Here is a 23,304-nt window from a genome sequence, read left to right on the forward strand (position 1 = left end):
TTATGTGGATCATATTGAAAATAGCTTACACTCAGACTGTGCTTGGTGCCCTCTCCCATCCCTCACTTCCCCTTCCCCCCTCCCAACAATGAATGTCCAGGTTGACCATGCTACTTTCACACTTTTACACATATTCAAATGTAGCTCCTCCAATTATCAACCTCAGCCTTCATCTCCAACAAGGTTTCTCCTCCATTATCTGGAGTCCCTCTGGTATTCCTAATAGTTCCTAGTTTGGGCATATTAGAGAAAACATGTCCCTTCTCTTTCTGTGTTTAGCTAATCTCACTTAACATAATGTTCTGCAGGTCTTCCCATCTCCTTGAAAGAGACATGATTTTGTTCTTCTTTATAGCTGAGTAGAATTCCATTGTGTATATTTCCCATGATTTTTCAATCCATTCATCTATTGATTGAGACCTATGTTGATTCCATATTTTGGCCATTATGAATTGTGCTGCTATGAACATGGGTATGCATATGTTACTTTAGTTTTCTGATTTCAACCCCTTTGGAAAGATACCCAGGAGTGCTATAGCATAAATTCTATATGGAGAAAGAAAAGACTCAGAATAGCCAAAGCAATCCTCAGCAATAATGTGATGAGGAGGCATGACAATCCCTGACTTCAAATTATATTATAGAGCTATAGTAGAAAGAAACAGCAGAGTATTGGCACAACAGACATACAGACCAATGGAGCAGAATAGAAGATACAGAAACAAACCCACGCACCTATAGTCAATCTTTGACAAAGGGGCCATACTCATATGGAGATTCCTTAGAAAATGCTAAGAGATACGTTTAAAAGCAATGTTATATCATTTTAAACAAATCAAACTAGGCCTCTAAAAACTATTCAAATCTTGATTGTCCTCACCAAAAATATGTAAAAATTAAAATTAATTCCATTTTCTATGAGATAGGTAGACATGACAATGCCAGCTATTAATGCAAAAGCATTCTTGTTTCCTTCAGTCTTCCTAATCCTAGACTAATTTCCCAAAGTTTAGAAATAAAAATTTTTAGGAGTATGTTCCCAGTATAAGCAACTCTTGCCTTCTAGGTCTCCATGAGTGAATACTGGTTGTCTCTTTGTTTTGTATGACAGTTACCATGCCGAGTCGTCAGTACTAATCATACACTAAGCATTGAAGATATATAAGAATGTAGATTTTAATCCTCATAGGATTAATTACAGTCTTCTGGATCCAAAAGTATTTTGACCAATCATATTAAAGACACAAAATTAAATAATTAATGTAAACCAGTTGTGGTGCCGCACACTTGTAATCCCATTACTTGAGAGGTTGAAACAGGAAGATCACACAAGTTCGAAGCCAGCCTCAGCTATTTAGTGAGGCTTTCAGCAATTTAGTGAGACCCTGTTTTCAAATAGAATATACAATAGGTCTGGGAGTATTGCCTGGAGGTAGAAAGCCCCTGGGTTCCACCCCCAATATCATACACACACACACACACAAAAAAAAAAACCCTAAACTACACTTAGCATTTTTAAATCATAGTGTTTATCTCTAAAGTAAAGAATTTATCTAACTAAAAAATTATCTATAAACCACCAACATTGACAATGTCCAAAACAAAAACAAAAAGCATAATATAGCCTTTAGCCTGGATTTATAGTTTGTCAGCATCTTAAGACAGAACCATACACTGACAAGCTGTTCTAATTTCAGTTTATTGTGATGCTGAGCCTTTCAAGTGATTTATATTCTGGGTTTAAGGCCAATATTTGCATCTTATTTAACAGATACATTGCTGGATTCTTATGACCCAGAATCCAGCATATTTTTATAAGAACAATAAGGTCTTTTGGAATCTTGTATATATTTTGTTTCTATCCCTTTAGAATGACTAATAGGTGCTAAGTCTATGACCTTACTTATACAGTTCAGGTCACACATATTGCATTACAATACCCAAATGAATAAAATATTTTGGAGTACAGGTATCAGCAAAATACTATATTGACATTTATGTTCTTGATTTATTGAATTATTAATATATTTCCTAGAAAAGATCCACATTTATATTTAAACAGACACAATTAAAATCAACTTGTAATTGTCAATTTATTACAAAATGTTATGGTTTAGACAAAATTATCTGCATAAATCCAACTTTTCTTTGCTGAGTCCTCATTTTATCATTTTGGATTTAAACATAGTTCTATTAACATTCTGTTCATATTGTTCTATTGTTTCTTTTTCTTTGGTAGTACACTTAACCTCTCATGGTGGAACATTTTGTTTTGTTCTTTTTTATTCTGTGATTTACTCTTAATAAATAATAAATAAAGGGTTTTCTGTGGTCAATGTTATTCTATTGTTCTATTATTAAATTAACAATAGAATAACTTGTTATATTGTTAAAACAAATTAAATCCCAGCCTTGTCATGCATGTTGGGTCCACTTCCATCGGTTCCTACAGTCACTCATCAGACTCCCAACAGCCAAAATGGTGAAACAAATCAACAAAAAGGTAGCATTTCAGGAAGCCTTGGAGGCTACTGGAGATAAGATTGTAGTAGTTGACTTCTTTGCCATGTGGTGTGGACCTTACAAAATGATCAAGTCTTTCTTTCATGCCCTCTATTAAATGTGTTGTTTCTTGAAGTAGATGTGGAGACTGTAAGGATGTTACAGCAGAGTGTGAAGTCAAGTGCATGCCCACTTTCCAGTTCTCCAAGAAGGGCCAAAAGGTGGCTGAATTTTCTGGAACTAATAAGGAAAAGCTTGAAGCTACCATTAATGAATACATTGAGTTGTGTCTTCTGAAAAATATAACCATCTATTAACTGTTTAAAACTTGTAATTTTTTTTTCATTACTGGGGGTGAAACCCAGGGGCATTCTACCTCCAAGCAACACCTCCAACGCTATTTTTTAATCTTCATTTTGAAACAGGGTCTCACTGAGTTGCAAAGAGTCTCACTAAGTATCTGAGGCTATCATGAACAACCATATTCTTGTCTCAGCCTCCCAAATTCTGGTATTACAAGCCTGCGCCAACATGCCAGGCTCTGAAACTTGTAATTTTTTTGGTGGTACTGGGGTTCCTGGAAGCCCTTCTACCTCTGGGCTACACTCCCAGACCTATTCTATATTTTTTTATTTGGAAACAGGGTCTCTTAAGCCAGCAAGGCTGGCTCGGAACCAGTGCGATCTTCCTGTGTCTGCCTCCCAAGCACGGGGATTACAAGCATGGGCCACCACTCCTGGTGGCAACTTGTAATTTTTTTTAATTTACAAATAGTATGAAGTATGAAACTATATACCCAAAGGCCAGCTGATTACAAATGACAATAAAATATTTTAAAAATTAAATAAATTTTAAAAAACCATAAACTTGCTAGGATTTTGAACATTATTTAATTTATAGATCAGTTCAAGGAAACTGAAATCCTATCAATATTAAAATTTCAATCCAAGAACATAACAAAACACTCTTTATGCTGGTTATTCTTAATTCCTCTCAGTAACTTTTTTTTGCTTCCGGTACATTTTTTTTACTTAATTTTATTCTCTATATATAAATTTTCGGTTTTATTATGAACAATACTTTAAATTTACTTTATTTTTAACTCTTTTTATTGGTGTGTTGTAGTGGTATATCATAATGGAGTACACGAGGTAGAGGTAATCACACACACATCACCCAATTAGCCTTTACCCAATTCCCACCCCAATTCCTCCCCACTCCCTCTTTCTCATGTTTGACTTAGTGATTGACTTTGATATGTTTGTGAATGTACATCATGAACATTAGAGAATTTCCGTCTTTCTCCCTCCTAGCTCCTCAGTTAGATCACCTTATTTGCTCATCTATAGCATCTCCTTTATGTAGAGTTCATCCTATGACCTATTTTCTCCCTAACTTTGGCATATTAGGGAGAGCATCTGATTTCTTATTTTTTGTGACTGACTAATCTCACATAATGTCCTCTAGTTCCATCCATTTCCCTGTAAATGATGTAATTGTATTCTTTATAGCTGAGTAAAATTCCATTTTGTACATATCCCATAGTTTTGTAATCTACTCATTTGTTGATGGACATCTTGTCTGGTTCCATAGTTTGGCAATGGTAAACTGTGCAGGTATGAACATAGATATGGCTGCATTAGTTTGGTAATTTGGTTTCCTTTCTTTTGGGTAGATATTCAGAAGTAGTATTGATGGATCATATGGCAAGTTCATTCCCACTCTTCTTAAGATCCTCCATACTGTTTTACAAAGTGGTTGCACTAATTTAAAATCCCACCAACAATGAATTAGAGTTTCTTGTTCTCCACATCCTCCCCAGCATTTGTTGTTGTTTGTGGGTTTTTTTTTTTTTGGGGGGGGGTCTGGGGATGGAACCCAGAGGCATTTGACCTCTTAGCTACACCCCCTGCCCTATTTTTTATTCTTTAGTTTCAAACAAGGTCTAGCTAAGTTGCAGAGGGCCTCACTAAGTAGCTGAGCTTGGCTATGAACTGCAATTCTCCAGTCTCAGCCTTCCGAATACTGGGATTACAAGTGTGCGCCACCACGCCTGGCTTATATTGTTTGTGTTTTTAATAATTGCCATTCTAGTTGGAGTTAGGTAAAATCTCAGGGTAGTTTTGATTGACACTTCTCTGATTGCTAAAGATGATGAGCATTTTTTCATACATTTATTGGCCATTTGAATTTCTTCTTTTGTTAAGTGTCTAGTTCACTAACCCATTTTTTTGATTGGGTTGTTTCCTTAGTGCTGAGTTTCTTGAGTTCTATGTATATTCTAGATATTAATTCTCTATCAGAGGAGTAGGTGGAAAATTTTTCTCCCATTCTGTTGGCTCTCTGTTGAGGTCCTTGATAGTTTCTTTTGCTGTACAGAAGCTCTTCAGTTTCATGTAATCCCATATATTGATCTGTCTTTTCATTTCTTGTGGACTTAGGGTCTTGTTTAGAAAGGTTTTACCTGTCCTTATGTGTTACAGTGTTGGACTTATTCCATCTTCAAGGAGCCTCAAGGTCTCTGGTATTATTTCCAAGTCTTTGATCCATCTTGAATAGACTCTTGTGCAGGGTGATAAAGTGGGATTTATTTCCATTTTTCTGCACATGGTTAACCAGTTTTGCCAACATCATTTGTTGAACAGGCTATCTTATTTTTTTCCAGTGTATATTTTTGGCCCCTTTGTCAAAAATCAATTGGCTGTAAGTGTGCGGATTTGTTTCTGAGTCTTCTATTTTGCTTCATTGGTCTATATATCTGTTTTTGTGCCAGTACCATGCTGTTTTTATTATTATGAATTTATAGTGTAGTTTAAGGTCAGGCGTTGTGATTTCTCCTGCCTCCTGAATGTTTTTTTTCTTTTTGTTTTTTGTTTGTTTGGTTTTGCTGAGAACTATTTTGACTATTCTGGGTTTTTTGTTCTTTTAAATAAATTTAAGGACTGATTTTTTTTTATGTCTGTGAGGCATAAATGGGTGTTAGGTTTTAACAAATGCTTTTTCAGCTTTTATTAAAATGATCATGTAATTTCTGTCTTTGGTTCAGTTTATGTGATGAGTTACATAGATTGATTTTCATATGCTGAAGCATTCTTGCATCCCTGAAATAAATCCTACTTGGTCATGGTGTATGATTTTCCTGATGTGGTTTTGAATGTATGTTACTAGTATTTTGCTTAGCAGTTTTGCATCAAAGTTCATCAATGATATAGGCCTGTAGTTTTACTTCCTTGAGCTGTCTTTATTTCATGTAGGTATTAATGTGATATTGGTTTCATAGAATGTATTTGACAGAGTCCTGTTTCTTTTTATTTCATGAAATAGATTGTGGAATATTGGAATTAGCTCTTCTATAAAGGTTTTATAAAATTCATTTGGGAAACCATCTGGTCCTGGGCTTTTTTCTGAGTCTTTCTGTACTTTTCTTTCTGTACTTTGCTGATCTCACTTAACATAATGCTCTCCAGGACTTTCCATCTTCTTGAAAATGACATGATTTTGTTCTTCTTTATAGCTGAATTGAATTCCATAGTGTGTATTTCCCATAATTTTGAAATCCATTCATCTGTTGATGGAGACCTGGGTTGGTTCCATATTTTGTCGATTACAAATTGTGCTGCTAAGAACATAGGTATGCATATATCACTGTAGTTCTCTAATTTCAACCCCTTTAGAAAAATACCCAGGAGTGGTAGAGCTGAATCATATGGTGGATATATTCCCAGTTTTCTAAAAAAAAAATCTCCACACTGATCTCCAAAGTGACTGAACTAGTTTGCACTCCCACCAACAGTGTAAAAGAGTTCCTTTTTCCCCACATACTCACCAGCATTTATTATTTGATTTCTTTATACTTGCCACTCAGACTGGGGTTAGATGGAATCTCAGCATAGTTTTGATTTGCATCTCCCTGATACCTAATGATGTAGGACATCTTTTCATGTATCTATTGGCCCTTTGTATTTCTTCTTTTGAAAAGTGTCTATTCAGTTCAGTTGCCCATTTCTTGATTGGGTTGTTTGTTTTGCTAGTGTAGAGTCTTTTGAGCTCTTTGTATATTCTGGATATTAGCACTCTATCTGAGTGGTGGCTGGTAAAGATGTTCTTCTATTCTGTAGGCTTTCTCTTTAGTTTCTTGATGGTTTCCTTTGATGAGAAGAAACTTTTAATTTGATGCCATCCCACTTGTTAATTCTTGCTTTAATTTCCTGAGCTTTGGAGGTCTTGTTGAGAAAGTTACTGCTTGTACCTATATATTGGAGTGTTGAGCCTATTCCCTCCTCTAATAATTTCACAATCTCTGGTCTAATTTCTAAGTCTTTGATCCATCTTGAGTTGATTCCTGTGCACAGTGAGAGGTAAGGATTTAGTTCTGTCTTTCTCCAAATGGATAGCCTATTCTCCCAGCACCATTTGTTGAAAGGGCTGTCTTTTCTCCAGCGTATGAGTTTGACTCCTTTGTCAAAGATTAATTGACTGTAGGTGTGTGGATTTGTTTCTGCATCTTTTATTCTGTTCCACTGGTCAGTATGCCTGTTACTGTGCCAATACCATGCTGTTTTTACTACTATTGATCTATAGTGTAATTTGAAGTCTAGGATTGTGATGCCTCCTGCATGGTTCTTATTGCTGAGAATTGATTTTGCTATTCTAGGTCTTTTCTTTCTCCACATAAAATTCATGATTGATTTTTCTAGGTCTATGAAGAATGTTGTTGGTATTTTAATGGGAATTGCATTGAATCTATAGATCACTTTTGGTAGAATGGCCATTTTGATTATATTTATTCTGCCTATCCATGAGCACAAGAGATCTTTCCATCTTCCAAGTTCTTCTTCAATATCTTTCTTTAATGTTTTATAGTTTTGTTGTAGAGGTCTTTTATGTCTTTGGTTACGTTTATTCCTAGGTGTTTTATTGGTTTTGAGGTTATGGTGAATGGGATTGTTTTCTTTATTTCTTTCATTGTGGATTCATTGTTGTCATAAAGAAAATCCACTACTTTCTTTAGGTTGATTTCATATCCTGCAACTTTGCTGAATTGGTTAATCAGCTCCAGAAGTCTTTTGGTTGAGTTCTTTGGATCTTCTAGATAGAGGATCATGCCATTTGCAAATAAGGATAATTTTAATTCCTTTCTTCCTATTTGAATTCCTATAATTTTCTTCTTATTGCTGCAGCAAGAGTCTCAAGGACTATACTGAAAAGGAGTGGTGATAGTGGGCATCCTTGTCTTCTGTTTGGTACTTGTTATTTCTTCTTTACTTAGACTCCCCACTGACCACCTTCCTCTCTTCTCTGGTTCTGAAGTCTGCTTCTTTTTTCTCCATTATGGTTTATTTCTTTAAGTATTTTTTATAGTGTTGGTTTTGAATCCATGAATTTTTTTGAGATTCTGCTTATCTTGAAACATTTTGTTTCTCCATCAATTTTGAATAGTAGTTTTGATAGATATAGCAGTTTTACTTGGAAGTTGTTTTCTTCCAGGGTCTGGATCACATCATACCAGTCTCTCCTGGCATTCATGATTTGGGTTGTGTAGTCTGGGGTGATTGTTATTGCTTTGCCCCTATATGTCACCTGTCATTTTGTTCTCACTGCTTTTAAGATTCTTTCCTTGACCTCTATGTTGGTCATTTTTACCATTATGTGGAATAGGGAGGTCCTTCTTTGATCTTGTCTTAATGGTGTTCTGTATGTCTCCAGGACATGAAGATCCAAGTTTCTTTCCATGTTTGAAAAATTCTCTAAAATTATTTCTCTGAAGAGATTACAAATGCCCTTGTAGTTAGAATGTTATCCCATAGTTGTTGGATGTTTAGGTTTGATTGCTGTAATGACTTCTGTATGCTGTTGACTGTGTTTTCGGTTTTGGATGATCTGTCTTCTAACAGTGATGTTCTACTTTCCATTTCATCTAATCTTCCAGAATTTCTTTCTATTGCTGTCTTCATTTCATTTATTAACTCTTTCATATCATTTCTGACTTCTTTCTGATTCTTTCTTAGTATTTCTAATTCATCTTTCATCTCCTGTAGACTTGTTTTAAACCCTTTCATCCTATTGTAGATCAAGATTCGGAACTCCCCTTCTTGCATTTTTTGTAGATCAGTGTTTGTTATTTCTGTAGTCTCATCACTATTCCTTTTTCTCATATTTTCAAGGTTCTCAGGCCTATTTTTCTGATGTCTTCCCATCGTTTGTGGGTATTATGTTTAATCCAGTCTTAGTAGTAAGAATTTAGAAGAGTCAGCAGGTAAGCAGTGCTTTGTCCAGTGGTGATGGTTGGGTGATGGTGGGTACAGGAGTTTGGTAAGGTAGAGGATATAATCAGGTTGGGGAAGAATTTAAGTATAATAAGGTTGTATCAGGTTGAGAATGAGAGAAGGTTAGATAGTAGGACTCTTGTAATTAGTAGAATATTTAAGTATGGAGATGTGAGAAATTTTGAGTATTAGACAAAGAGATACAGTTAAGGGACAATAGAAAGTTTTGTGGGAAGATAGTAGCTAGCCTGGAGTGAAAAATTTTGTAGGAGCAGTGGGGGGAAAGGAGCAAACAAATACAAGTAAAGTAACAAAATAAGTTACAAAGGCTAAAAATTAAACATCAAATATAAACAACAAAATCAACAAAAACAAACATAAACAACCAAAAAAACAAAAAGGATTAAAAAAGAGAAAAAACAGGATAAAAATGAAATAAAATAAAATGAACTAGCAACTGTGTGAGATAATAAAGTAAAACAACCAAACAAACAAGAAACCCAAATAAAAGGGGAAAAAAGAAAATAAATAAACCACAAAACCCCAAAACCAAATACAAACAAACAAACAAAAAATAAAAAGAAAGAAAAACTAGTCCTACTACTTTACAAACATAGGGTGGGGCGGTATAATTTCTGAATGCCTGATTGCTGTGATAGCTTCTGGAGTACATTCCAATATCTCTTTTTTAAAAATATTTTTATTAGTGCATTGTATTTATATATCATAATAGGGTAAAAAAAAAAAACATGTGTAGACATAGATTTATACATCACCCAGCCAGCCCCCACTCAGTCCCCACCTCATTCCTACCCTGTCCCTCCCTCCCATGTCCAATATCTTTTATTTGCTTGCAGTGACCCGTTGTGGCCCTGTGAAGGCATCGCACCTTAAGCACCTTTCCTGTGTCTCCCTGGTCCCTTGGTGCCTTAAGCACCTTTCCTGTGTCTCCCTGGTCCCTTGGCGCACAATCATCACACACAGTTCTCACGGTGTCCAGTGGCACTCAGTAGGTACACACCAGGACCTGTGGCTCATTTGAGCTCATGCTGTTACTTGGCAGTCCAGTCTGGGCTCTGGCAGGCTGGGTGCACCTCTAGATCCCGCTCATTTTCTCTGTGCACATGATTATCAGGTCCAGTTCCGGATGACTGAAGGTCTCCCTACACCTCTGTGGGTCACACCTCTGGTGGGCAAATGGTGCAGCTCAGGTGCTTGGGTGATCTCACAGCTTAAGCTGTTGGAGCTCTATGACCACCTTAAAACTCTTGGGTTTTGTTTCCAAAATTCTTGGGGCTGCCACACTGGTAGCCCATTTGGTACCAGTAGTCCATGATGGTACCGGTAGCCACCTGCATCTTCAGCAGGACCTTCCACCTGATCGCTTGCTCACTCAGGCTTTTTTGCAGTGTTGCAGTGGATCTCACACTTCAGAGTTACTGAGTCTTTTGGGTCATAAGCTATATTTATTTTGTTTATTAAGACAATGCCTTCTCAGTAGTTGAACTTAATTTACTTCAGCTAGTGAGATATGCTGTGTCTCTTTGTTGCCATTTTTACCCCAGGTCTTTTGGGTCATAAGCTATATTTATTTTGTTTATTAAGAGGCTGCCTTCTCATTAGTGAACTTAATTTGCTTCAGCTAGTGAGATATGCTATGTCTCTCTGTCACCATTTCCCCCTCTCAATATGGCCCATTTAAAAAGAGCTAACCTAAGAATAATTGGCATAGAGGAGGGAAAAGAAGGTAAAACCAAAGGGATCAACAATCTTTTCAAAGAAATAATATCAGAAATTTTTTCAAACATAGAGCAAGAGGTTGATGCACTGGTAGAGGAAACTTGTAGAACCCCTTTAGACAAGATTAAAGAAAAGGTTTTCCGTGCCACATAATAGTGAAACTGACCATTGTAGAAGCCAAGGGGAGAATCTTAAAGGCAACAAAAACAAAGACCAAGTGACATTCAGAGGCAAACCAATTAGAATCACTCCAGATTTTCCAAAGTCATGAAAGCCAGAAAGGGCTGTAGAAGCATATTCCAAATTCTGAAAGAAAACAACAAGCAGCCAAGAATTTTCTATCCAGGAAAATTATCACTCAAATTAGATGGGGAAATAAAAGTCTTCCATGACAAACAGAAGCTAAAGGAATTTATTTCTAAAAAACCAGCACTAGATAAAATACTCAAAGAGATTAACTACAAAGAAGAAATAAGTAATACATGCCAGAACTAGAGAAACAAGAATTTACATCCAGCAAACAACCAAGCAAAGAACAACAAACACCATTTCAAACAGAAGTTAAATCTCAACATGTTAGGAATTAAAAATCATCTCTCAATAATCACACTGATTGTAAATGGCTTCAACTCATTAATAAAAAGACACAAAGTTGCAAAATAGATTAAAAACCAGAATCCATCTATCTGCTACCTGCAAGAAACACACATTAAAAGTAAAGGATTGAGGTAAAGGATGGGGAGCAAGGTAGTTCATGCCAACGGAACTCAAAGACAAGCAGGAGTAGCCACTATGATATCAGACAAGTTAGTTTCCAAGCCTAAGCTTATTAGAAAAGACAAAGCAGGTCATTTTTTACTAGTATAGGAACAATCCAGCAAAAGGAAATAATGATATGCCCCAAACATATGTGCAGCTACTTTCATAAAACAAACTCTTTGTGACATTAAGTCACATATAAATCCCAATACAATAATACGGGGAGACTTCAACACCCCTCTCACACCATTAGACCAGTCTTCTAGACAAAAGGTCAATAAAGATACCTCAGTCCTAAAAAATGCCAAATAATCAAATGGACCTGTTAGAGAAATATAGAATATTCCACCCAACTACAGCAGAGTTCACATTTTTCTCAGCTGCTCACAGAACCTTCTCCAAAATAGATAACATCCTGGGCCACAAAGTGAGCACTAGCAAATTAAAAAAAATTTGACATACTTCCCAGTGTCATTTTAAACCATAATGGAATGAAACTAGAAATCAATTATAAGAAACCCAGAGAATTCACCTAAGCATGTAGAGACTGAATACAATGCTAAATAAAGAATGGGTCATAGAAGAAGTAAGGGGTAAAATCAAGAAATTTCTAAAAACAAACAAAAATAGAGATACAAGATATCAAAACATTTGGGACACTCTGAAGGCAATATTAATAGGAAAATTTATAGCACTGAGTGCTCACATTAAAAAAAAAACAGAAAAATCATCAAATAAATAACCTAATGACACACCTCAGAACCCTTGAAAAACAGGAACAATCCAACCCCAAAGACAGTAGAAGACAAGAAAGTATTAAAATCAGAGCAAAAATCAGTGAAGTAGAGAATAAACAAAATACAGATAATCAACAAAACTAAAAGCTGGTTTCTCAAAAAAAAAAAACTAAGAAGATAGATAAACCACTAGCCAATCTAATCACAAAAAGGAGAATGAACCCAAACTATGAAGATAAGAGATGAAAAAGGGGATATCACTACTGACAGTATAGAAACCCAGAGGATTATCAAAAACTACTTTGAAAAACTACTCCAACAAAATGGAAAATCTAGAAAAAATTGACAACTTTCTAAATAAGTATTTAAATAAATATAAATTTATTTATATAAATATATAAATTATTTAAATAAATAAATAAATATAACTTGCCTAAACTGAGTCAAGAAGATATAAAAAATTTAACCAATAGCAATCAAAGCGATTGAAACAGCAATAAAGAGGTTTCCATCAAAGAAAATCACTGGACCAAATGGTTTTTCAAGTAAATTTTTTAAAACCTTTATAGAAGAATGAATCTCAATACTCCTCAATCTATTTTGTGAAAAATAAAAAAAATGGGACTCTCCCAAATACATTCTATGAAGCCAACATCACATTAATGCCAAAACCAAGTAAAGACAGCTCAAGGAAGAAAACCTGCAGGCCTATATCTTTAATGAACTTGGATGCAAAACTGCTAAACAAAATACTAGCAACATGCATTCAAAACCACATCAAGAAAAGCATACACCATGAACAGATAGGCTTCGTATAAGGATGAAAGGCTGATTCAACATACAAAAATCAATCCATGTAATTCATCACATAAACTGAACCAAAGACAAAAATCACGTGATCGTTTCAATAGACCCTGAAAAAGCATTTGATAAAATCCAACATCCATTTATGCTAAAAGCACTGCAAAGAATTAGAATAGAAGGAACATACCTCAACATCATAAAGCCAACATCATATTAAATGGGGAAAAACTGCAAGAATTTCCTCTAAAAACATGTCAAGACAAGGATGCCCATTATTACAACTTCTCTTTATTATAGTTCTTGAGACTCTAGCCAGAGCAATAAGACAAGAAAAGGAAATCAAAGGAGTACAAGTGGAAAAAGAATTTGCAGATTACATGATACTATACTTAGAAAACCCAACAAACTCAATGAAAAAACTTATAGAACTTATCAACAAATTCAGCAAAGTGTTTGGATACATAATCAGTCTTAAAAAATAGGAAGCTTTTCTGTACACCACACATAAATCCACTGAAAAAGAAATCCAGAAAACACTTCCACTCAGGATATCACACACAAAAAATACTTAAGAATAAACTTAACCAAGGCAATAAAAGACCTTTATAAAGAAAATTATAAAACATTGTAAAAAGAAATCGAAGACCTTAGAATGATTTTCCATGCTCATGGATAAGCAAAATAAATATCATCAAAATGGCCATACTTCCAAAAGTGACCTACAGATTCAATGCAATACCCATTAAATTACCAGAGAAATGATCATTTCTTACAGACATAGAAAAATCAGTCCTTAAATTCATTTGAAACAACAAAAAAAACAAAATGTCCAAAGTAATTCTCAGCAACAAAAACCATGCAGAAGAAATCACAATACCTGACTTTAAACTATACTACAAAGCCATAGTAATAAAAACAGCATGGTACTAGCACAAAAACAGATACATAGACTAATGGAGCAGAATAGAAGACTCATAAACAAATCTACACACTTACAGCCAATTGAGTTTTTACAAAGGGGCCAAAAACATACAATGGAAAAAAGATAACCTGTTCAACAAATGGTGTTGGCAAAACTGGTTAACTATATGCAGAAAATGGAAATAAATCTCATTTTCTCATTCTTCACAAGAGTCAAAGACTTGGAAATTATACCAGAGACCTTGAGGCTCCTTGAAGAGGGCATAGATCTAACACTGCAACACATAGGCACAGGTAAAAATTTTCTCAACAAGACCCCAGAGGCACAAGGAACTAAACAGTGAATCAACATGTGGGATTGCATTAAACTTAAGAGCTTCTGTACAGCAAAGGAAACCATCCAGAACCTCAACTGAGAGCCAACAGAATGGGAGAAGATTTTTTCCAACTACTCCTCCAATAGAGGATTAATATCTATAACATACAGATAATTCAAGAAACTCAGCAGTAATAAAACAAATAACCCAATCAAAAATAGGCAAGTGAATTAAATAGACATTCATGAAGAAAGAAATTCAAATGACCAATAAATGCATGAAAAAATGCTCAACATCATTAGCAATCAGAGAGATGCAAATCAAAACTACCCTGAGATTTCACCTAGCTCCAACTAGAATGGCAATCATTTAAAAGACAAACAGTAACAAATACTGGTGAGGATGAAGAGAAGAGTGAACTCCAAAACATTGTTGGTGGGATTGCAAATTAGTGCAACCACTTTGGAAAACAGTATGAAGAATGGAAACAAACTTACCCTATTATCCATCAATACCACTTCTTGATATCTACCCAAAAGAAAGAAAACCAAACAAAACTACCAAACTAATACATGAGTATTTATATTCATAGCTGCACAATTCACCATTGCCAAACTATGGAACCAGCCGAGATGTCCATCAACGATGAATGGATTACAAAACTGTGATATGTACACAATGGAATTTTACTCAGCCATAAAGAACACAATTACATCATTTATAGGGAAATGGATAGAATTGGAGGACATTATGCTAAGTTAGTCAGTCACAAAAAATAAGAAATAGGATGCTCTCCCTAATATGCAAAAGTTAGGGAGAAATAAGTCATAAGAGGAACTCTAGATGAAGAAGGAGATTCTATAGATGAGAAAATAAGGCAACCTGAGAGGATGGGAGGGGGAAAGAGGGAAATTCTCTAATGTAACTGATGTACTTTAACAAACATCAAAGTCAGTCACTAAGCCAAGCATAAGGAGGGAAAGGGAAGGAATAGGGTGGAAATTGGGTAAGGGCTAATTGGGTGATGTGTACATATATGTCTCTACCATCTTGTATCCCATTAAGATGTATGAGTACAATGTACCAATAAAAAATTTAAGAAGCTATGAACTATAGACATAAACAGAGGAAGCTGAGCACTGAAAGGAAGGCAGGTGCAGTTCCCAGGTGGCCTCTTGTAGAGAGATCTGGGGCAAATTTTCCTAGATTCTTGGAGGTGCGCTTCATACTGGAGTATAGTACTGCATAATGTATATCCTAAATTATGTGGAAAAGATTTAATTATCTTACCTTTTTCTGAAGGTAATATAACTCGAAATATGAAGACATAGTTTGTCAATATGTTTTATGTAAAATGGTTCACATTCATGCCTGATAAAAGAGATACCATTTAATATATTGCTAATACTATTATACTTAAGCATACAGGTGTATACTTGTGTAATTTTATAGTTTATGTGATGGTTTGAATAAACAACAGCTGTCACAATAACAGTAATTTATCTGCTCTTCCAATATTGCCTTCACAAAAATCATTTAACACAAGAATATACTGAGGATTATTAGTTAGTGTTGTTCAAAACAATGCAGTTTTATAGTTCAGCTATCTAGAATCCAGGCTCTGACTTTAGAATAGCTAAAATTTAACTTTCTCATTACCATAAACTCATTCTTTGCCACTCTGTTCTTTAAAAAAATGTGATGTACTCACCAGCAAAGAAATTTGACCTGAGAAACAGTTTATGTGATGGTTTGAATAAACAACAGCTGTCACAATAACACTAATTTATCTGCTCTTCCAATCTTGCCTTTACAAAAATCATTGCTTTTTACACAAGAGTATACTGAGGAGTATTAGTTAGTGTTTTTCAAAACAATGTGAAGGTGCAAAATAATACTCCAAAATGCTAATTGGAATTATTATTATTATAATACCCAAGATACATATAAGAAAAATATATTATAAAATATTACAATAGCCAAGAAAAGTAACAGAGTGATCCTAACTGGTTATTTAGTAATAGAGTAGATGTCCTCATTCATTTGTAAAAGGAATAAAGAAAAATAAAAGAAAAGGGGGGGGAGCATTCTCTGGGCCCAATGGCAAAAGTGAGGAAATAAAAGCAAAATTCATGAGATCAAAACTTTTATTATTGAAGAATTTCAATTGGATTCTCTCACCTTTGTCAGGTAAAACATCAACTTCAAAACCCATTTAGCCCTCTGTCTTTAAATATCCTGATATTGCTACAAAATTCTATTCATATAAAATCTAACAAGGCACTAATACCAATTTTAGAGTGAAATCTAAAACCTGAATGACAGGAGACATAAAAGATGGCAAACTTGTGTACACCTGTAAAGCACTGATAAAGGAGGCTGATAAAGAAGGCTGATAAAGAAGGATAGCAAGTGGCCAGTGTACAGTAATTTAGCAAGGCCTTGTTTTGAAATAAAAAATTAAAAAGGGCAAAGGGGTTTGGCTCAGTAAGTGACCTTTGGTCAATCCCCCAAAAAGATGGCAAACTTTTTGGTAAAATATTTTTATGTGTCCTAGCCAGGTGTGGTGGCGCACGCTTGTAATCCCCGCGCTTGGGAGGCAGAGACAGGAGGATCGCGCAGGTTCGAAGCCAGCCGCACACGCTGACTTAGGAGACCCTGTTTCCAAATAAAAATGTAAAAATAGGTCTGGGAGTGTAGCCCGGAGGTAGAAGGGCTTCCAGGAACCCCAGTACCACCCCAAAAAATATATTTTTTTACGTGTCCTAGATAGTTCATAGCCACAGAATAGATAAATGCTATATTATATATACATATAAATGTTTTCTATGTCTTCTATATGTGAATATCTTCCAAATTTATATTTGTAATTCAAACTTTTCTTTTGAGCCGGGCATGGTGGTGCACACTTGTAATCCCCACTCTTGGGAGGCTGAGACAGGAGGATCGGCAGGTTCGAAGCCAGCCTCAGCTGGCTTAAGAGACCTTGTTTCCAAATAAAATATAAAATAGGTCTGGGAGTATAGCCTGGAGGTAGAAGGCCCATGGGTTCCATTCCCAGTACCACCAAAAAAAACCTTTTCTTTTGAACTCCAGAAACTTATTGAGCAGCTTCTCCAATTGAATATTTTACAGATATGTCAAGTTTCAAGTACATAAAGAGTAGTACCTGTAACTATCGGCCTCCAACTTTTCCTGATGGCTCCTCCAATGTGCATGGATGGCATTGCCCAATTGCTCAAACTGAAAATTATCTTCCAATTCCTCCCTCTTCCTCATTACTCCTAACTAATACACCATCTCTAAGTCTTTCCAATTCATCTAAAATATATATTTATTTCATTTGCTTCTTTTTATTTCAACTGCCACTGCCACAAAAAATCCACTAACACCCTTGGCACAAATAATTATATCAATTTATAATCCTGAGTAATTTGCCATATCTCATTTCAATATTACAGCCAAAAGTCTTGTAAATATAGAAACTTACCATGCTGTACTCCTACTTAGAGCCCTCCAATGACTTCCCACTGTACATGGAATAAACTTTAAAATAATAACATAGGCCAGGCATGATGGCACTTGCTTATAATCCCAGCATTCAGGAGGTGGAGACCAGAGAATTGTGGTTCGCAGACAGCCTCAGCAGCTACTTAGTGAGGCCCTCTGAAACTTAGTGAGACCCTGTTTTAAAATAAAGATTAAAGACTACGGAAGAGGGTGTAGCTCGGAGGTGGAATGCCCCTGGGTTCCATCCCCAGACCCACAAAAAAATAAAATAAATAAAAATAAAAATACAGCTTGCAAGGCTCTGCATGATCTGGCCCAATCTCATGTCTTAATGGTCTTCTCCTTGTGTCCCATATTACAGCACATTGGCCTTCTTGATCTTCAGAGATGCGATAAGGTCATTCTTTCTTCAAAATATTCACAAAGACTCTCTCTTCTAATGGGACCAATTGTTTATCGACAGTCAATTCCTCTGATTTTATGTCTGTTCTCAAGAGGAGGCTCCCCATAAAGGAGAATGTTGTCATCATTCTGTGTAAAACAGTTTTCTCACCACCCTTTACATTTTTACGTAGTTTTTCTGTATAGCACATTGCTAGTTCCCTCTTAATGCGCGATGTATGTTTTTGCTTATCTTTTTAAAGTTCTGTCTCACCTAAACTATAAGCTGCACAAGGACTGAGGCCATTTCTCTTTTGCTCATCATTATAAACATAGTACCATGTAGTTGTAGAAGTTGCATTGGAATGTTGATGGTACATGTTTTTTAGAAAGCAGAAATTTTTCTGTTAAACTTGCTTCTCACTCAAATCAGAGATCTACTCTTGGGTGGGGAAACTAATGTGAAGTTAAATAGGGTTGCTGGGATGCTTTGCATTGAGTTAACTGTTCACCATATCATAGTTATATCATATTGAGTTAACTGTTCACCATATCATCATCATCTTCTTCTTCTACTTCTTCTTCTTCTTCTTCTTCTTCTTCTTCTTCTTCTTCTTCTTCTTCTTCTTCTTCTTCTTCATTCTTATTCTTATTCTTGTCCTCCTCCTTTTCCTCTTCCTTCTCCTTCTCCTTCTCCTCCTTCTCCTCCTTCTTGAGATTGAACTCAGAGATGTTCTACCACTGAGCTACTCCACCAGTCTTCTTTTATTTTAAAATAAAGTCTTGCTAATTTACCATGTGCTGGCCTCAAATCTTCAATCCTTCTATCTTAAGCTCCTAAGTACTGGAATTACAGGCATTCATCATCATATCCTGCTCTCTCTTCCTTTTATTTTCTGTTTTCTGCCTCTTCTCACTTAGCAAATAATTAGTTATTCTTTCTTTCTTGATACAAAAATATCCCTCTTTAAAGGTTTTGTGGTGTTCATCCTGCACTGCCCACCAGTCTGGGTGTTTGTGTACTCTCCCAGCCCGCCTACCTATTTCACCTCCATCGTTTTCCCACCTGCTTCTGACATACAAATCAAGAGATACCATTCATCTTCCCTTCTGTCTCTCTCCTTCTAATGATGCTTTACAGGACCATTTATGCTATTTCAAAAACCCAGAACAAGCTCCCATCTGCCATCTGCTAAACCATCATTTTTACATTGTTAAAATTTTTCTTAAATTTAAGCTCATTTCACAAAAAGTATGAGTTTGGGAAGGAATGAGTTGTTTCACATTTAGATTCATGTGTCTGACAAGTCTCTGTATGTCTGTGTTTGTTTAATAAAAAAAATAAAATCCAAATAGAAAAAAAATCATAGCATTTATATATATTAAATACATGCAACCAAATTTATACAGATGCATATGCATTTTCTATTTGTGACATGCTTTAGTGTTACAAAACTATAGGTGCCCAAAGTGGTTATACTTTCTTCCCTTCTCTATAATATCTATCACAGCGAGGATGCACAATAAATATATATGTAAATATCACTAATGCACAAATGTGGAAGCTGTGTAAATATACAATTTATATTTTTTGAGAAAAGTGTAGGCTGGGAATTTTCTTAACATATACACTGACTGACTTCTGCTTATCAAGAAGCTATCTCTATGTAGTAATGTCAGGTGGGCTGACAAATCATTGCCTTTCTCTGAAGTAAACATTTCATGTTCTCAGTGATGTCACTTTCAAAAAATATAGTAAAAAAAATTGAGAGATTCTGCAATGAAGGAGAAATATATCACTCCTTTCAAACCAGAAAAAAAGAAGATCTTAACACAAAAATCAAACATGACCCTAAATGTGGAAATAACTAACTGGATATCAGGACCATCTACTTTTTTTCTAAAAAGTAGAAAATGATGAGACAATGAGTTTTTTGTGAGCTAGAACAAGGTTCTTTCAAAATTTCTACTTAAAGGAATTGGAAAATGAGAATAAGCAACAACTCCCCTATCATTGTATAGGTATAATTTTGATCTTCAAGTTTTAAGAATAACTTGGATAATTTTTAAAAGACCTTGTAAAAGCCTAGAGAAAATTATGGGTCCAATGATAATAAAGTCTATTCAGAAGAAATAAAGAAATTAGAGCTATTTAATGTTTAGAAGTAAAGATAGTAGAATGACAAATACTCTTGAAAAGTAGGAATGTTTTATAAAAAGTTACTTTTCAGCTTTTTTATACTATGAGTGCTACATAAGGTAGGAAGATAGGTTTAGGTTGTAATTGAAAAGAGTTTTACACTAGGAATAGGGAGGTTTGTTAATAGAGATTATGACATTTGAAAAGAAGCTGCTGCAGAAATTAATTCAATCTTCATTTTCAGACTTAGCATAGAATGTGTGGTAATCTATCTGAAGTTGCCGCGATATCAAAAGCAGTGTGCACTTAAGAATTAGGATTCTCCTAAGAATGAGGAGTCTTTGATTCTACTTTCAATGACTATTGAAAACCTTTTCCCCAATAATAACATCTTTGCATTTTAATAGCACATGGAATACTATTTTAAGAAACAGACATTTATTATCAGAGCTCTGATTATAAAGAAAACACAAGATATGAAACTAAGGTACTGAAATGGCTGGTAACTTTTCACTGATTACAGATAATTTGAGAAAAGCACATTTCCTTTTTCTTCCATAATGCTGAAGGTCACTTCTCACATACATTGAATCCCAAGAATAAGAAGTTAGGAGCCATTCTCACTAAATTTAATCTCTGGAGAAATGTAAAGATGGGAACTTCATAAATTGAATAAGTCACAAATACTGTATGTTGAGGTATTGCATTAATTAGACAGAGTTGTCCTCATTACCGACTGTAGTACCATTCAAGAGTGATAGGGTCACCCCCTTATTGTGGATATAAATTCCACTGTCCTTTATCTAGTTCTAACATTTTCCTTCTGCACTAAGTTACATTATGGTTCAGTTTTATTCTGACCTGTAATTTTTCCTGCAATGACATATTCAAGATATCTGTAATGACACAGTAAATTTTTGAGCTTGACCTTCACCTATTACAGAAAAGAAAACTGTTGTGGTATAATAACACTCTTTGTAAAAATGTTATACTTGTGAGTTGATAGAGCTCTCATTCATGAAGAAAATGTTTCAGGCTAACTCATTGTGTTAGTCAGATTTTCACTGCTATAACAAAATGCCCAATTAATCAGGTTAAAATAAGGAAAGGTTTATTTTGGCACACAGTCTTAGAGGTTTCAATCCATGTCTTGACCTTATTGCTTTGGACATTTTGTGACACAGTGATCATGGTTGGAGTACATGATAGAGAGAAGACCTTTTTACCTCATGGTAGATGGGAATGAAAGAGGGAGGCAAAAAGAAGCAATGGTCCCATATTCCCTTGAAGGACATATCCTGTCACCTAACTTCCTCAGTAAGCTTCTACCACTTAACCTTTTCAACAACTCCCAATAGCATTATAGGCTGGTATCTAAGACTTTAACACATGAGCCTTAAGAGGGGGTATTTTCAGATCCCAATTACAGCAGCCATCATAGAATTATGAAGAACTTAAAAATCCATATAAAGGCTTATCAGCAGTAAACATGTAAAATTATGTCAATTTACCAAAATTTCACCTCACTCACAGATATTTTATAATTAGAATAGATGAAGTTAAAATAAATGCATTTATCTGCAAATTTTTTTTTTTTTTTTTTTTTTTTGGTGGTACTGGGGGTGGAACCCAGAGGCTTTCTACCTCCGGGCTATACTCCCAAACCTTTTATTTTTATATATTATTTTAAATTTGGAAACAGGGTCTCACTAGGTTGCTGAGAGCCTCACTAAGTAGCTGAGGCTGGCTTCGAACCCGTGCAATCCTCCTGTCTCAGCCTCCCAAGCGCAAGGATTACAAGCGTGCGCCACCACGCCCAGCTTATCTGCAAAATTATTTTAACACTGCTAAAATTCAGTTTTTCTAAGTGGGATTTATACTAGAGCTTATTTTCTGAGACATTTGCAATAAAAAAATAAAACAGCTCAATTTAATAATTTCCAGTGAGCCCGAAAATAGTTTCAGTTTTTTACTTTAAGATTCAGTTAGACTTAGGGTTAGGGTTAGGATTAGGGTTAGCGATAGGGTTAGAGTTAGAGTTAGGATTTAAATAAGCTTTAGCTAAAAGCTTTTATGTGTTACATGTCTGGCTAGGTGTAAACATTTAAACACTTGTTGTCATTGTCATATCTATTTACAAAGAGGTTCAGTTTCAGTTTTTAGAGTTTCAGTTAGACTTAGGATTAGGGTGTGGCTAGTTAGGGTTAGGGTTAGGCTTTGAATGAGGTTTAGCAAAAAGCTTTTATGTGTGTTACTGCTCAAGCTAGGTATAAACGTTTGGACAAGTGTTGTAATTGTCATATCCATTTGCAAAGAGATTCAGTTTCCATTTTTAGTTCGAGTTTCAGTTACACTTAGGGTTAGGGTTAGGGTTAGGGTTAGGCCTTGTATAAGGTTTAGCTAAATGCTTTTGTGTGTGTTACTAGTCAGGCTAGGTGTAAATATTTGGACACGTGTTGTAATTGTCATGTCTATTTGCAAAGATATTCAGTTTCAGTTTTTCATTTGAGTTTCAGTTAGACTTAGGGTTAGGGTTAGGGTTTTTCTTAGGGTTAGGCTTTGCACAAGGTTTAGCTAAAAGCTTCTGTGTGTGTTACATGTCTGGCTAGGTTAAAATGTTTAGACAATCGTTGTAATTGTCATATCTATTTTCAAAGATAATCAGTTTTAGTTTTTTGTTTGAGTTTCGGTTAGAGTTAGGGTTAGGGTTAGGGTTAGGGTTAGGGTTAGGGTTAGGGTTAGGCTTTGCATAAGGTTTAGCTAAAAGTTTTTGTGTGCATTACTGCTCCAGCTAGGTGTAAATTTTGGACAAATGTTGTAATTGTCTTATCTATTTGCAAAGATGTTCAAATCAGTTTTTAGTTTGAGTTTCAATTAGACTTATGGTTTGGGTTAGGGTTAGGATTAGGCTTTGCTAACGTTTAGCTAAAAGCTTTTGTGTGTGTTACATGTCTGGCTTGGTGTCAACGTTTGAACAAGTGTTGTAATTGTCATATTTATTTGCAAAGAGGCTCAGTTTCAGTTTTTTAGTTTGAGTTTCAGTTAGACTTAGGGTTAGGGTTAGGCTTTTCATAGTTTTAGCTAAAAGCTTTTGTGTGTGTTTCATGTCTACCTAGGTATAAACTTTTGGACAAGTTTTGTATTATCTTATCTATTTGCAAAAAGGTTCAGTTTCAGTAATTAGTTTGATTTTCAGTTAGACTTAGGGTTACAGTTAGGGTTAGGGT

The 23,304-nt window shown here is 35.3% G+C and overlaps 1 protein-coding gene across 1 annotated transcript; it reads left to right on the forward strand.

Annotated features, from left to right (window-relative positions):
• Positions 1–2,479: 2,479 nt before the first annotated feature.
• On the forward strand, positions 2,480–2,819 carry LOC308266009 (thioredoxin-like; the record flags this gene model as incomplete). The annotated part of the gene is given in 3 exon segments (XM_080700070.1): positions 2,480–2,615; positions 2,618–2,644; positions 2,647–2,819. Coding segments are annotated over 3 exon segments (336 nt in total).
• Between the last annotated feature and the right edge of the window lie 20,485 nt (positions 2,820–23,304).

The sequence above is a fragment of the Muscardinus avellanarius genome (assembly GCF_963383645.1).
Source record: "Muscardinus avellanarius genome assembly, chromosome: 8".
Classification (NCBI taxonomy): domain Eukaryota; kingdom Metazoa; phylum Chordata; class Mammalia; order Rodentia; family Gliridae; genus Muscardinus; species Muscardinus avellanarius.